Source organism: Malaclemys terrapin, chromosome 9 (assembly GCF_027887155.1).
Source record: "Malaclemys terrapin pileata isolate rMalTer1 chromosome 9, rMalTer1.hap1, whole genome shotgun sequence".
Classification (NCBI taxonomy): Eukaryota; Metazoa; Chordata; order Testudines; family Emydidae; genus Malaclemys; species Malaclemys terrapin.
In genome coordinates this window covers 71,638,029-71,654,571 of record NC_071513.1, presented here as the reverse complement: position 1 = coordinate 71,654,571, position 16,543 = coordinate 71,638,029, and the positions used below count along the sequence as shown (strand labels likewise).

Genomic DNA, 16,543 nt, shown 5'->3' with positions numbered 1-16,543 from the left:
GCCTTATTCATGAGCCATAGCACGAGTGGGTATGTGGAGTTCCTCATAATAACTATTGGCACAGATACACCTTTCATAACAATATTGTTTGTTGGGAATAAAGTATCTGCTTCCCCCTTCAAGTACCAGCCAAATCTCCTCAGCCCCCTGGCATCGTGAACCTTTCCCGTACTTCCAGTGATAGTACTTAAGAACCTGTCTCTGTGGTCAACCAAGCCTTGAAGAACGATGGAATAGTATTCTTTGTGGTTCACATACTCACTAGCCCCTTTTGTCAGGCAAACTACGGGCTTCTGAGTGTCATTGATGGACCTAGTGGAATTTGGATGCCCCAGAGTAGTTTGGGTCCCCCATCCTCTGAAAGCCAGCTATTATTTCAGGAACATTTCTTATCTCCACCATCATTAATTGCTTCACAAACCTCCATTCTCACAACACCAACAGATGACTTGCCAACACCAAAGCAGTTTACTATATACCTCTAGCTGTCCATACCACTAAGCTGGGGTTCTCAAACTTCATTGCATCGTGACCCCCTTCTGACAATAAAAATTACTACGTGACCCCAGGAGGGGGGGACTGAAGCCTGAGCCTGCCCGAGCCCCAACACCGCGAGTGGGGGGCCAACGCCAAAGCCCAAGCCCCACCGCTCAGCGCGGGGGGCCAAAACAGAAGCCCAAGACCTTAAGCCCCAGGTGAGTGGTCTGTAACCTAAGCCCCCCAACCCAGGACTTTTCGGCCCCAGGTGGTGGGGCTCGGGCTTCGAACCCAGGCCCCAACAAGTCTAATGCCAGTCCTGGTGATCCAATTAAAATGGGGTCACAACCCACTTTGGGATCCTGACCCACAGTTTGAGAACCACCGTGCTAAAACTTTCCTCATCAAGTGGTCAGGCACTGGAGGATTGGTGCTAGTTCCTCACATGGCCCCATGAAGGTCTATTTCCTCATGCGGAAGTTTTGGAGCCACTGCTGGTTTCCCCAAGTCTGCAAGATGATGTGATCACACCACACTGTGCTACTTCTCCTGCACTAAAAGCGCTGGTAAACCGAGGGGATTTCATGGCAATAGCAGCATTGTTCATGTCTGTCCAGTCTGCCATGAATTAATTGTTCTCATCCCCCCAAGTCCTGCTGTTTTTGACATCTCAGAAAATGCTCCTGAAATGCAATCCAGCATCTCGCTGAGCACCTATTCCACTGCATAAACGTTTCACCCACAGAAGGCGCAGGAGCAGCTCCTCCAATGGATTCATGACTTTGACCCTGTTTTGACCAGACAGAAGTGAGAGGTGACATGACTTGGAAGTGCCACTGGTAAATGTAAGAAGGTGGGGGAAAAACATCTTCTGCACAGGGGTTTAGGAAGGAAAGGAACATGGTACCAAGAACACACCACAGATCAGTTTCTGGAGTGGCTCCATCTGATGCAAAGAATACTGGAATACGAGCCCTAAAATGGCAGCACTAAACTATACTAGAGCAGCAGCATGGATGTGGTTTTCTACGTGTGACCAGCACAACAAAGGTGCACTCTCAGGGTGGTTTGCCTGGATTACACCTGCATGCACCTGATCTAGTACAAAAACTCCTCACTTAAAGTCATCCCGGTTAACGTTGCTTCGTTGTTACGTTGCTGATCAATTAGGGAACATGCTCATGTAAAGTTGTGCAATGCTCCCTGATAACGTTGTTTGGCAGACACCTGCTTTGTCCACTGCTTGCAGAAAGAGCAGCCTATTGCAGCTAGCTGGTGGGGGCTTGGAACCAGGGTTGACCGGTAGCCCCCCTATCAGCTCCCCACTCCCCTAAGTTCCCTGTGCGGCAACCGCCCAGTAGGCTACCATTTGCCGGCAGTTCAGCTGTCCCTCCCCACACTACCATGTGCTGCTCCTGCCCGCTGCCTTGGAGCTGCTCCTGGGAACTTTCTGCTTGCTGTTCACGGGGGGGATTGAGGGGGGCTAATGTCAGGGTGTCCCCCTCCCCCCTGCTCCTGCCCCCCGCTTACCCCATCTCTATAGAGCAGTGGGGGACACAACAGGCCTCAGGATGGAGGGAGCTTCCTGGCAGCAGCTGCTGTCTCAACTTCCTGATCTACTTAAAAAGGCAATGTACCTAGACTGGGGTCAGCATACTTAAAAGGGCAATGCACATCTCTCTCTCTCTCTCTCTCTCTCACACACACACACACACACACACGGTGTGTGTGTCTCTGTCTCTGTCTGCCATGCTGTCTCCCCTCCCTCCATTTGTGCTACCTTGTAGAGTGTGAGGCTACATTAACAACAACGTGTTAACCCTTGAGGGCTCAGCGGAATGCTAGTTCATTATTTAGCAGATATTTAGAAATATCCCACCCTCTTCCACGCTCTGACTTCACCACCTCAACCAAGCTTCACAATCATCATTGCAAGGAGTTACTGTACTCAGGTATGCACACCAGTGTAGACATACCCCTAGAGATGTCCATTTTCAAACATGAGAAATGATCACTGCCTTCATAATACTAAGTAAGTAAAATAAGCAAAACGAATACTGCATTAGGCTTTTTAGTGTGCTGTTGGTTCATGACACATACCTGGTCTTCCTGTCACACCTAGGGGACCTCTTGGCCCTGCAAAAGCAATAAATTAAAAATCTGAATTAAACCACTGTATATATTGGATTTTCACTTCAAATACCTGTGTTGTGTTTTTAACTACATGCTGGATTGTATAATAAGGCTGAACAGCACTTTTGACTTAAAAACCAAAATGTTACACATATTTTGAACTGTGAGTTTTAATCTGATTTTGCCTAATAGGGATTTGTCATTTATCCAGTCCTGCAATTGTTACACAAAGAACTGCCACTGACATCCAATGAGAGCTTTATGTGCACAACAGTCATGGGATCAAACCATTACAATAGGCTGAGTGTTGAGCACCCCTGCAAGGTATTGGGTGCCCTCAATTCCCACTGACTTCAGTAACATGAATAACTTTATACAGGAGAGTAGCCCCCATTGAACTCTATGAGACCACTTGTGTATATAAAGGTTTACAGAATTGGGGCTCTAAAGAATAAAGTCTGGGTTGGAGAGGATGGATACGAGGCAAACAAATTGCATCTACTGTGTCAGAGTTTAACACACAAACCCTTCACTACACTGTGATGTGTCCTGAATGACAAACTGATCAGGGTTTGTTTTTGATTTTTGGCAGTATGTTTTCATTTTATAGCATTACCAAATTAAAAAAAACAAACAGTTAAAACCCATGTTGATGCCTTTACCATTTCCGAATGGCATGCATGAAAGGGGAAAAAGATAATGAAAATTAGTGTGAAATAAATGCTCTTTCCTAGGGACTGATTATGGCCTTCATCTTTCAATTCCTTGCCTGGTGTGTGGCAAAGATGTGTTGATGATGATGTGTTCCAGTGAGAGTGTGAGCAGGGGCACACAAGTAAGGGTGAAAAGAACAGAAGTAAGTGTCAGGGTCCTTGTGTCCCTTCTCCCATAGTCTGAATATGGCCTTCACTGTGATGCTTAGAATACAAGTCAGGCACTTAGCTATGAGCCTCTTCAGTCTCACTTCTACTACTTGATGGCAGGAATTTGATGGCTGCACAGTGTCACTCTCGTGAGTGACACTGTGCAGGTTCCATGTGACAACTCTTCCTCCCTGTGCTGTGCATGATCAAGCCTTGGCATAGATTTCTTTTTCTATTATGTTTATAGTTTTCAGAGCTCTCTCACCAGGTATGCCAGGTTGACCTTTAAGTCCTGGGGGTCCTGGATATCCTTCATCTCCTTTTTCACCAGCCACCTCATCATAATACTTTGTCTTAAAAGAGACAAGAGAGAGAGAGAGAGAGAGAAAGAATAGTAACAATGAAGAGAAAGGCAGTCTCACATAACGAGTGGCTTGACATGAGTAATTTGCTTTCAGATACACCTGATTTCTTCCATTAACTCTCAAACCCCAAGTCATGTAGGCCGAGGAAGGTTCCTGTATTTATCAGGATCCTTCAGTTTACTTGCAAGACACGGGGTCTGGAGAGGCTGTGTTACGCTAAACAGCAGCTAAATCAATACTGATTATTCCTAGACTGGCTGTTCTGTTGGGATGTAGGCCATTCTTTTTGACCTTATGACATCACAAGACTTTGTATTTACTCATTGCTAATTCCAGAATAATTGTTCACAAGCCACCGTATTTGAAGTTAGGTTCTATATATATGTGTAATGAGCTATGGCCACATATATGCAGACAGTCCTGGGACTTTCAGCATTACTTGCACTGAAGGAGAAATCTCTCACCTGTGAGTATGGTCATTGGGGCAAGCTGGAGACATTCACAAACATTAAGCCAGTGTATTACATGTACATAAAGGATGGATGTTTCCATAAATGATAATAATACAGTGCTACCAAGTTTGCATGAAACATGTGCATGAGCAAAACTTGAACTTAGAGAGAACAAGAAGTTATTACTCCTTTGTGGATTATTTTCCTGGTGAATAAACCAAGTTGACCATCAGCCACCTTTCAAACCACTGTATGTATTTCATTCGACAGTGGCCAGATAATAGTGATCACCATTGCCTAACCACACGCAGTATAGTGAGGCACATATAAATCAAGCAACATAACATGAATGTTAGCCCTGAAATTAAAGAAATGTCAAAGACTGAGCTTGAAGCTCACAAATATTTTTCATTTACTAATTTATTTATTTTGTACAAAGCTCTTGCTAAGCCAGATGCTACAAACAGGTTAATGTTTTAAAAAAGGACTGAGTGTAAGCAACTGGGGTCAAAGGCTGCCCTCAGACATGTACACGGGCTTCCAGGAAAATCAGAAACCGCATGCATGCATCAATGAGCTGATTGTGCTTCTAGTTTACAAAGTCTTTTGGTATTTAAAAACTAGCAGCAATTGTTCTAGACCTGATTATGGTTTCACTTCGGAAATTTAACTATTGTGAACTTTCATGACTGTTTCATGACAATTATCTCTCCAGTTGAAATGAATGAGGTGCATGCTTCTTAGGGCCCATTCTTGCAATGAGCTCTGCACATGGGGGGAGAGCCCCACTGACTCCATATTTTGACACAGCAGTGCTTTACTCATGGCACCATGGGGATTTCACTATGGCATCCTTCAGTCAAAATGGCATTACTTTTATGTGAACATTAAAAAAAAAAATGACATTACCATGTTAATCTAAGCACAATTTGCACTTACGGGACCAGGAAATCCTGGTGGGCCAATGTCTCCTTTCCTCCCCTGCATGAGAAAACAGAAATAGGCCATCAGTTAGATACATTAAAAACAACATACTCAGAAGCCTTCACAGTCTATGTTAATCAGACAGACCTCTTAGCTAAACTTCATATTAAGTAGAGCTGAGTGGATTGCTGTTTATGGTGTTTATTAAATGATTTCACTTATGAGGAACACTGTATGTCTAGTGATATATGAGTCAAAATCCAATAAACAAACCAGAAAACCTCACCCCAAAATAACAAGGATATTACATAATTACCTTAGTGCCTGCTACGCCAGGTGATCCTGGGTAGCCGCGTTCACCCTTCTCTCCCTGTAGATGAGAGCACAGAATTATTATTAGGGGTTAGTCCTTTACCTATTTCATACATAAAATCCAACATTAAAAGCTTAGATCATTCCTACTGATGGAAAGAAGAGTGAGAGTGTCTCGGGGGAGGAAGTCCCTGTGAGAATTCCTGTACTGAGATCTCCCCACATCATCCTATTGGGTTTACATGCCTATAAGCCCAACCTTCAAATCTGGCAGATCAAGGGACATCTTCAGGAGGACAAGTACATCTGCATGGAGGCCCTCTATCCCATACTGACTATAGCCACCTCAGGGCCTCCCCTCAGTGAACTGTAGCCCATTTGAAGCTTTGCTATTTGGACATCTCTGATTGCGGTTGCCCCCACGACTCCCAAGAGTTTGAAGCGGATAAAATAACACATTATCAGTTATATTTTCTTTTCTGACTCATTTTAACAGAGCTAGATGGGGGACAATGTGAATCTCTCCAGCCCAGCCACTCCTCCCTAGAGACTGCCCAGGCCTGTGTAAGGTCTGGAGGGGAAAGAATGCTGCAGAGGCAGCAGGTCCCCCTGTCTGCATGAAAGCAGGGAAGACTGCATGCAAAGCATCCCCTCTGTGCCTGGATCTCTGGCCCAAAGCTTGGTGTATAGGAATACAGTTTCAAAATGTATTCAGATGTATATTTCAAGTGCAAATTGAAGTAGAGAAGAGCTGTATATACACAGAGATACAGTCCTGTCACACTTACACAGCTCTTATTAATATAACAGAACAATTAAAAGGTGTCTTCATTACCAGAAAGCCATGTGGTCCGGGGGTACCATCTTTTCCAGGTTTACCCTACCAAAAAACAAAAACAAAAAACCCATGTACACAATCACAAAAAGGTAACAAGTGATGCTGCATTCTGGAGAACAAATGGCCAAATTCTCCACTCATGTCTGTGCTTTCTATCCTTACAGCTCTAGGACAGAGATTGAAGTTATTTTAAAATGTACATTATTGTTGCTAATCACTTATAGCTCTGCCAATGCACACAGAGCTTTACAAAACACAGAGTAAGACATTCCTCTGACTAAAGAGCTAATAGTCCTACAAAGGGGTGGTAAATGCAGCCTTTTTCACCAGCAGAGTCCCACTGACCTGCAGGATGCTCTTTGAAGTGAGGCAAACAAAAGACAAGACAGTAAACAAGACAACAGCTCTGATAAAAGAGACAGCTGAGGAAATAAGGTAGAAAAGACTCGTGCAGGAAATGGGTTTAAGGAATGATTTCAAAAGGAGAAAAGTGAGAGCAGCCATTTGGTGAAAAAGAATTGGGAGACTGTTCTGAACATAGTGCAAGCAGGAAATAAAGTGTAAAAGTAAGAGTGGAAGAAGACGACAACTAAATTATTTAGGGGCACAGACTGTAATTTTCTGTGTGTATGTACAGAGTTTGGCACAACAAAGCCCTGGCTTGGTTGGTCTCTAGTTTCTACTGCAGTATAAATATCAAAAATATTAACAATAATTAAAAAGAGAGGCCTAGGAAGGAGAGTGTGTGTGCAGAAGGATAATAGGAGGAAACAGGAGGAGAGATGTAGGCAAACGAGAGATTATTTAGCACTTTGAAGGTGAGCATGAGGAACTCGAATTTGATGCAAGAAAGATAGGAGTCAGTGAAAGAATACGAGGTGGGTGGAAAGTGAGTCAATCAGAGCAGTAGGGGAGGAAGTTCAGTTTAGCAGCAGCTTTTGGATATACTGAAGAGGGGAAAAGATTACATGGCAAAAGATGGCCAAGGCATGAGCACTTGTACTAGAGAGAATAGGGGAAAGAATGACAAGACTTAACAAGAGATAGTTCAAGCCTCACTGTGTTGGCCAAGAGGGTGGCCATCACAAATGCACTTGTGAAGAAGAGACAGTGAAGAGAAGAAGCAGTAGAGGCTGAGGAGGAATCATGAGAAGCTCTGACATGTTGGGTTACATAAATATTTACTATTTTGCACTAAGAAGTCAAACAGAAAAGAGATTTTTCATAATTTACCTTTTTATAAAAATAATATTGCAAATTACTGTAAATAGCATCTTTCATCAGAGGATCTCAGAGAACCCCATAATCATAATAAATTCAATATAAGCACATTACAGGCCCAGTCTTCCAGTTATTACTCATATGAATAAAGCTATTGAAGCCCATGAGACTTTGATGTGAGGAAGGGCTGCTGGATCACACCATAAGTAAGTGGTACAAAATTAGCAGGCTCAAAGGCTGAAAACTGATTCTTTGAATACATTTCCTGTTTCTTTCCAAATCTATATGCATCCTACAAAGATTATAAAAACTAGCATTCGCACTTGTCTATTAAACTCTTTTCAAAATGTGCAGAGATAAAATTAACCTCTTATATCTTCATTGCTATCAGTCTTATTATTTACATGCAATATTTCAAACACTGGAATCAGTTCTCTGAAACTGTATGAAGTACTGATATGGTAAGAAAACTATCGAAAGTTGGCTCCTTTCTCCACAGACCTGTTGGAGTGGAGTGTATTCAGACTCATGTCTTCTGTCTTAATTGACAAAAATATGTCTACTTAAAATATCTTTACTCCTGCTAGCACTGAACAGCCACTACATCTATTGGAGAGCGAGCAGGATTCCTTTCTGGCTCATGCATCATAACAGAACTGTTGACCAAGTTCCAATCACAGAACCTTTGCCCTATGATATGCAGAAGTGCGCCCTCAACTGAGCTTTAAGTACAGCTCAGGAAGCATGTGCCAGAAAGAACACTCACTTGACTTTCAGATTCCAGGTTGAGTTCAGTGGACAAAAATCTCTTTTCACCTGGAAGCCTAATAAATTTGCTCTGGAAGTCACTGAAAGACAAAGCTGGAACTCCACAATAACACAGAAATGTTTTCAGAGAAGAATGGCACTTTAAAGGGTTTAATTTTTCACACGTACCTGCGGGCCAGGCTCTCCTGGGTCACCTTTTTCACTTTGAAAATCTCCAGGAAAACCCTGTGACAAATCCACACATATTTTCAGATTCATATTTTTGCATCTTAATCCATTTTGTATTATTTTATTACCTTGTACAATGAAGTCTGATTACAGCCGCTGTTAATACATCTTAATTGATGGCTAGACCAAGTAGTATAAATATGGACTCCAAATAGCAACGGTTTTCCATGTGAATGTGATGCTGTATGAAGGTCCTGGATTTTGAGAGATTTACTTTGATCACTTACCAATGACCCAACTGGTCCTGGGAGACCCCTTGATCCTTTCTCTCCTTTATCTCCTTTCAAGCCCTGTCACAACAAAATAAAATATTTATTTAGTCTTTCAGATTTTTCAGTGTCCCCCGCCCCCCCAAAAAATCTAGGTGTTTTATACATAGGGAAACCCAAATTACAGACAAGTTTGAATAATTAAATAAATTAAAAGCTGATCTGGATAAGGCAGAGATAATGTTAGTAGCCTGATTAAGCAGGTAGAAAAGTTGGCAATTTTTTTATCACTATCCTTGACTGAGGTGATTTGCCATTTGCAAATCAAGGGACCAATCATTTTCTCAGATGTTTGCCTCTTGGACTGAAATTTTCCAGATTTGTTCTTAACCTGAGTAAAAATTTTTTGGAAAGTTTGAACAAAAACAGTTTAATCGTTTTCAAGTGAAAAGAGGGAAAATATACTTTTACCTGTATAAAAATATTTTTGTGAGCCTTTTTGGAACAGCTCTAGTGACTCAGGCACCTAGATACCTTTGAAGATCTGAGCCTAACTCCCATTGATTTCAATGGGATATTAGTGCCTAAATAAATACCTTGGAGGATCTGGGTCTCAGTGATTTGGGATAAAAACCTGAAATTTGTCAGGGACATGGGCTATAGGTCAACACAGCCTTTCACAGTCTACTGAAAATCCATTTGGTTTGGCCAAGTTGAAAATGTTCTACTTTGCACATACCCACTGGTTTTTGTTTCCACAACAGGTTTTTTACAAATGATCACTAACATCCCACTGGCACTCTGCGCATGTGCATATTGGTATCATTGCCTCATCTATGACAGCTGTATGAACATATAATAAGAGCTTGCTATCTAAATAGAGAAGACAAAGGGTGGGAGAAAGAAATTATTGTTATCCCCATTTTCCAGATATGGAAATGAGGCATTAAAGGCCACTTTTTCAAAGCTATTTAGGCACCTAGTGGGATTTTCAAAAGTGCCTAAGCAAGTTAGGCACCTAACTCTGAACTGAATTCAAGTGACTTGTCCAAGGTCATGCAGGAAGTCTGTGGCAAAACTGGGAACTGAACCTACATCTCCCGAGTCCCAGACCAGTGACTCAGTCACAAGACTGTCTTTTCAATTGCCAAGACAGTCTCATTCAATGCACAACTTCTTAATGTTCTATTGGTTCGGCACATGCATGTGCCAGAAAGTTGAGTGGAATTTCATTTTTAATGTGTGGGGGTGCTTGGAATATAAGGATGTGGATGGAAACAGACAATACGTCTAAGCTGCCCTGCATCATTCTATCTGACATATGAAGGTTTGCTGAGGAGGGGGCTGGGCTCTGAAGGAGAAAATAGAATAAACATAAAATACTAAAAGTATAAATACTGAGAAACTTCTGTCTTGTGACCCAGAGCAAAGCAACTGTATATATGACCCACAGCAAATGTGGCCCAAGGTAAAACAGACAAGTTAGTTTATAAATGATTATTTTACTACCTTCATATTATTTGGTCCGCTTAATGTCACAATAACTGTTCCTGGGAGCCCAGGGGGTCCTGCTGATCCAGGATCACCCTGAAAATAAAAAGAAAGATGATTTAAATAAAGTTAATATTCTGCATTCAAAATCCATGAAATCTGACATTGCCAAATTAAATTAATTTGCATGACAATGGTTATTTATTCACCCACCCCTCCACTTAAAAAGACACACAAAAAGTATAGGACTTTGAATGCTATTTCTATCTTTTCTACATGCAGAAGGGTAGAGATGTGTATGTTTATTTACATCACAGTACCTAAAAACAGCTCACAGATATAAATGTGGTTTCCAATGCAGTTTCTACAAAACTGATATAGCATCACTTTCTCCCTAATCGTTATTTAAAGAATCTCTCCTCGTAGCAGTTGGAATTCTTCTCCCACTCTGATTAAGTTAACCTGTTAGTAAAGTACATTGTCCCGTTGCTAAATTCTTTTCAAGATTGCAGCCTAATATAATACAGATAGATGGTTGTAATAGATTGCTGCCTGACACAATCAGCTTTCACATTTGACCTAAATGTTGGAATTTTAGTTCACTCTTTCAGTGAGGGCTGCTGAGAAGAGAAAAAAATCCTAAAAACTGTCAGCAGTCATTTTAAACAGCCATTCATGTGTTATTTTGCGTATGTTATCAGTATATAACAAATATAGCAACATCTTCTGTGAGGCTAGCTAGCTAGAATTTGGAAGAGTCAAGGTCACCTGAGGTCATCAGTTCCATTTATAGGAATTTAGCGAAGACAATTTCAATAAATATGTTTACCAGCTAGGTGATTACATAAAAAACAGTTACTCACCTTCTCGTAACTGTTGTTCTTTGAGATGTGTTGTTCATGTCCATTCCAACCAGGTGTGTGCGTGCCAGCCGGAAGACTGTTCCCTTAGCAACGTCTGTAGGGTCGGCCTGGGCCAAAATAGTGCCCTGCCGACCCCTCATCCCCTCAGTTCCTTCTTGCCGGCTACTCCGATAGAAGGGTAGGAGGGTGGGTATTGGAATTGACATGAACAACACATCTCGAAGAACAACAGTTACGAGAAGGTGAGTAACCATTTTTTCTTCTTCGAGTGCTTGTTCATGTCCATTCCAACCAGGTGACTCACAAGCCAAAGTTCAGGAGGTGGGGACGGAGTCATCCACTGATTGGAGCACAGCTCGTCCAAAGGCCGCATCGTCTCTGGCTTGCTGTGTGATCGCACAGTGCGTCGTAAACGTGTGTATCGAGGACCACGTCGCTGGTCTGCAGATATTCTGGGTGGGGACCTGCGCCAGGAATGCAGCTGAGTGAGCGGTGATTGGCAGAGTTGGCACCTTTGCCAGGCCGTAATACTCGCGAATGCAAGGTGTGATCCACGACAAGATGCACTGGGAAGAGACGGGGGGGCCCTTCATCCTGTCTGCCACCGCTGTGAATAACTGGACGGACTTTTGGAATGGCTTAGTTCTCTCTATATAGCAGGACAGCACTCTGCTGATATCCCATGAGTGAAGCCTTCGCTCCCTGTCGCAGGAATGTGGCTTAGGATAAAACACTGGGAGGAAGATGTCCTGGTTCATGTGAAAGTGGGAAACAACTTTAGGGAGAAATGCCGGATGTGGTCTGAACTGAACCTTGTCCTTATGAAATACTGTGTAAGGGGGCTCAGATGTAAGTGCCCTGAGCTCCGATACTTTCCTAGCTGAGGTTATCGCCACCAGGAATGCCACCCTGTAAGAGAGATAAAGCAGGGAGCACGTCACCATTGGCTCAAATGGGGAGCCTGTAAGTCTGGCAAGAACTAGGTTAATGTCCCAGGTTGGGACAGGCTGATGAGTTTGCAGGTAGAGTCTGTTGAGGCCTTTGAGGAAACGGGTAACCATGGGGTTCACAAAGACCGAGAAGCTGTCTGTGCCCGGATGGAAGGCAGAGATGGACCCTTATTGATGACAAGGACAGAGCCTGTTTAAGATGGAGGAGGTAGTCCAGTATGAAAGGGACCAGGGCAAGCATCGGTGACTGATGGTGCTGCTCCGACCAGAGAGGGAACCTCTTCCACTTGGCAAGGTATGTTGCCCTTGTAGAGGGCTTCCTACTGCCAAGGAGAACTTGTCTGACTTGATCAGAACAGGACAGTTCCATAGCATTTAGCCATGGAACATCCAAGCTGTGAGGTGGAGCGACTCTAGGTTCGGATGCCAGAGGCGGCCGTGATCCTGCGTCATCGGGTCCGGGACCAGCAGTAAGGTGAGCAGGGTCGCCACGGACATTTCCAGGAGCGATGTGAACCAGTGCTGGCGTGGCCATGCCAGAGCTATCAATATGACCTGGTCCCTGTCCCTGTGGGCCTTGAGGAGCAGCTTGTGGACCAGCGGTATTGGTGGGAACACGGAGAGCAGACTGTCTCCCCACGGAAGACGGAAGGCATCTGTGATGGAACCCAGACTGTGATTCATGAAGGAGCAAAATAACGGACACTTCCTGTTGCTGCGTGTGGCAAACAGGTCTATCGGAGGAAAGCCCCAGAGACGGAAAATTGAGCTCACTACGTCCAACCGGAGGGATGACTTGTGGCCGTGAAAAGTTCAGCTGAGGCTGTCCGCCAGCTTGTTCTGCACCCCGGGGAGGTATGAAGCCTGCAGGTGTATTGAGTGCTCTACACAGAAGTCCCAGAAGGCTTCCTGGCACAGGAGAGAGGAGCATGCACCCCCGTTTGTTGATATAAAACATTGCCGTGGTGTTGTCTGTGAGGACCGATACCCATCTGCCCGATATATGGGTTCTGAAAACCTGGCACGCCCGACCCACCGCTTTCAGCTCTCTGAGGTGGATATGCTGAGCGAGATCCGCCTGAGACCAGAGGCCCTGAGTTCTGAGGTCTCCCAAATGCGCCCCTCAGCCCAGATCCGAGGCATCTGTCACTAACGAGAGGGTGGCTGGGGGCTGGTGAAAGGTACTCCTGCACAAAACACCTGTGGGTCGAGCCACCACAGGAGGGAGTCTAGTACAGAGTGGGGCAGGGTTACAATGCCGTCCAGAGTGTCCCAGGCCAGTCGATAAACCGACGCCAGCCATGACTGAAGTGGGCGAAGTCTGAGTCTGGCATGCTGTACTACGTAGGTGCATGCAGCCATGTGCCCCAGCAGTTTCAAGCAGTTCCTTGCTGGAGTCAGAGGGAACTGTCTAAGGCCCCGTATGATGTCCCCTAGAGACTGAAACCTAGTTTCCGGGAGGTACGCCCTGGCTTGGGTTGAGTCCAGCACTGTGCCTGTAAACTCTATCCTCTGCACCAGGGACAGAGTGGATTTGGCCTCGTTGAGAAGGAGACCTAGGTTGAGGAAGGTCCTTCTTATGAAGCCAACCTGATCCTCCACTTGGGATCTGGAGTGGCCTTTGATCAGCCAGTTGTTGAGGTATGGGAAAACCTGAATCTGCTTGCGCAGGAACGCAGCGACAACTGCCATGCATTTGGTGAAAACACGAGGTGCTGCTGGAGAACCCAATTATCCTCCAGAGCTGGGGCCACTGACGCCCCCATGACCGCTTCATCTAGCGAGGATGATGAGGAGAGAACTGGCAGCAGACCTTGCTCACTGCCTTCAGTGCTCTTTGGGTCTCTCGGCACGCAGTGTTCGATGGGATGTGACAGGGCCGCTGGAGGTGGGAGCCTCGGTACTGCAGTTGGTGCGGGAGCCACTAGATCCGGTGGTGCCGACCTTGTTGACACCAGTGGAGTCGGAGCTGAAGCCATCGTCGGTGCCATTGAAGGAAGGGTCATTGCCGGAGCTGTTTGTAACAGCGGGGTTGGCACTTCGGTCAGCGGTGCCGGCGTTGCTGGCGGTGGAACAAAAGACGCTGAAAACACCGATGCCAACCAGGACCTTGGGCCTGACTCTGGCAGTACGCCCAAGGTGTCCAAAAGGGCCATTGGGATGATGGCTCCCACTGCTGTGGCCATGGTGTGCCAAAGCGCTTGCCACAAGAGTGAGCGATGTTCCAGCCACCGTCACTAGTGGTAAGAAGGAACTGAGGGGATGGGGCGTCAGCAGGGCACTATATTGGGTGCCATGAAGGCGCGACTCCAGGGGGTGCTCAGGCTGACCCTACGGACGCTGCTAAGGGAAAAATCTTCCGGCTGGCATGCACACAGTGTGCACACTCCTGGTTGGAATGGACATGAACAAGCACTCGAAGAAGAATTAACATTAACTTCAGTGTACCCAACTCCTGTAATCAGATCTGCACAGACAAAATATTGCATTCATGACTCCAATGACTAAACTGGGACTCTGCACAGATGTACAGATCCACTTGTCTGGATCCAATTGCAAGACTGGGGTCTACAAGACTTTACATTTGCTTATAGTCAATTGTAATTTGCATTGAGACACATTCGATCATGGGGTGATATAATAGTGAGAGTGACAAAACATCCTATTTTTATGGTATAACTTTGGAGGATTTCTTGGAAGATATTCTTGAAGTTTCAGATAGCATCATGAAGATGAACACTTAAAAAGGCAGGATCAGAGCATCTAAGAGTGAAGTCTATGACAGCTATTATTAGTTTATTTATTATTTAACTCCTTGGCTAGCGGAGGAACAGGATTTCCAAACACTGTATACCAATGTAATGTAAACCACATTACTGCTTTCTATTAGTAAATACTGACGGCTGGCTCCAAGAAGTTAAGCTTCCTCTTAAACTGTTAGCCTGCTTCTATCTTTCACTGTTAGGTGAAGACAGTTTCCTTTGATGTCACCTTGTCCCCATACACTAGTGAAAGTAGTCTGCAAAGATTCTCCATTAATGTATGTAGAGCAAATTATTTTTGCTTCACAGTACTTCCTCTTCAAAAGATTTCACCATAGTAAGAAGAAATCTGAAGCAAAACTTTCTAATGTTATAATTATATTACAGAGTTACCTGTATTCCTTTGGTTCCTATGATCTTAATCCCCATGACACCCTACAAAAGAGTTTTTAAAACATTACTTTTTTCTTGTTTTAAAAAAGCACCCACAAATAATGAATGAAAAAATGTTACATGAGATTTAAGAGTTTTAATTTTTATAGCAAATCTCAAGCTACCTTACGTCCTGGAAGTCCCATTCTCCCTGAAACACCCTAGAGAAAACAAAATGAAATGAAAAGGAAAAAAAACAGCACAGTAAAATAGTAAATAGTAGAATTCTCAGTCCTGATATAGCGTCTTATTCAAAGCCCACTGAAGTCAATGGGAGTATTTCCGTTGACTTCAATGGGTTTTGGATCAAGCTTCTAGTGCCAGATATTCAGCCAGGTCTTGCCATGGTTTATTTTTTGTGCTTGCAATTCATTGTGGATACAAATATCTGTAGCATGTCTAAACACCTGATTTGCAAGTGCAAACACTATGTGTATAACTGGAATTTAATGCAAATTGAAAAAATATATGTGCAATTATTTGAAGATGCAAAATTATGCCCACACAAATTGAAGCTACACTTGAAAATCTAAACTTTAATTAGCAAACAAAAAAAAAATAAACCCAAATCTGACAGACACAATAATTTACAGATTTTACATACTCATGGAATTTTCATACTATCTATAGAAGTCAGTGGCCCATATTCTTGGGAGATGGGTGCCTAACTCCCTTAGGCTTCTTGGAAACTCTTAAATCATAAAAATATACTGATTTTATACTCACTGAAGATCCCGGAGGGCCTTGTGGTCCAACTAGCCCTTGGAGTCCTCGAGGACCTGGTTCACCCTTTATATTAAACAAGAAACTAGAATAAATTTCCTGATGGTAAGAAAATGCAAGAATATAAATGATCCACTATGCATGGAAATATTTGGGCACTAGAGGGTGAGTTACAGACATAGAAGTAATGTTATCTCTAAATTCCCTTCTTTTCATGTCTCAGTGCAATGTTATTTAATCCAGGCTTTTGTTTTTAATGTCTTTATATTAATGATAATCACCTTTTAAGTATAGGTTTTTATAACTATGGAACCAAAATCACTCAATGGAAAAATTACAGTTTTTCCATGGAAATCATTACTGCTATTTCACAAATATTACTTGGTCAAATTTGCAATAAGTTGGGCAGGATCACTTATGAACAAAAGAATTGCCATCCTGGACCAGACCAGTAGTCTTCCTAATAATCCTGAATCCTGTCTGTGGAAACATCCATATCCACAGGAAAGTGCCATAAGTGCTTTAGGGTATG

The 16,543-nt window shown here is 43.6% G+C and overlaps 1 protein-coding gene and 1 long non-coding RNA gene across 2 annotated transcripts in view; one reads left to right on the top strand and one right to left on the bottom strand.

Moving 5' to 3' along the window:
* Window positions 1-16,543, bottom strand: part of COL4A3 (collagen type IV alpha 3 chain) — a 125,603-nt gene that overhangs the window by 57,921 nt on the left and 51,139 nt on the right. The window contains exons 10-20 of the mRNA XM_054040195.1: window positions 16,015-16,077; window positions 15,414-15,449; window positions 15,250-15,291; window positions 10,300-10,377; window positions 8,809-8,871; window positions 8,522-8,578; window positions 6,362-6,406; window positions 5,531-5,584; window positions 5,230-5,271; window positions 3,739-3,826; window positions 2,578-2,613 (exon numbers count right to left, since the gene is read on the bottom strand). Of these exons, the coding sequence (XP_053896170.1) occupies window positions 2,578-2,613; window positions 3,739-3,826; window positions 5,230-5,271; window positions 5,531-5,584; window positions 6,362-6,406; window positions 8,522-8,578; window positions 8,809-8,871; window positions 10,300-10,377; window positions 15,250-15,291; window positions 15,414-15,449; window positions 16,015-16,077 (604 nt within the window). The remainder of the gene's footprint in view (window positions 1-2,577; window positions 2,614-3,738; window positions 3,827-5,229; window positions 5,272-5,530; window positions 5,585-6,361; window positions 6,407-8,521; window positions 8,579-8,808; window positions 8,872-10,299; window positions 10,378-15,249; window positions 15,292-15,413; window positions 15,450-16,014; window positions 16,078-16,543) is intronic.
* The window catches only part of LOC128843391 (uncharacterized), a 35,042-nt gene that overhangs the window by 10,432 nt on the left and 8,067 nt on the right, over window positions 1-16,543 (top strand). The gene's annotated exons all lie outside the window — the stretch shown is intronic.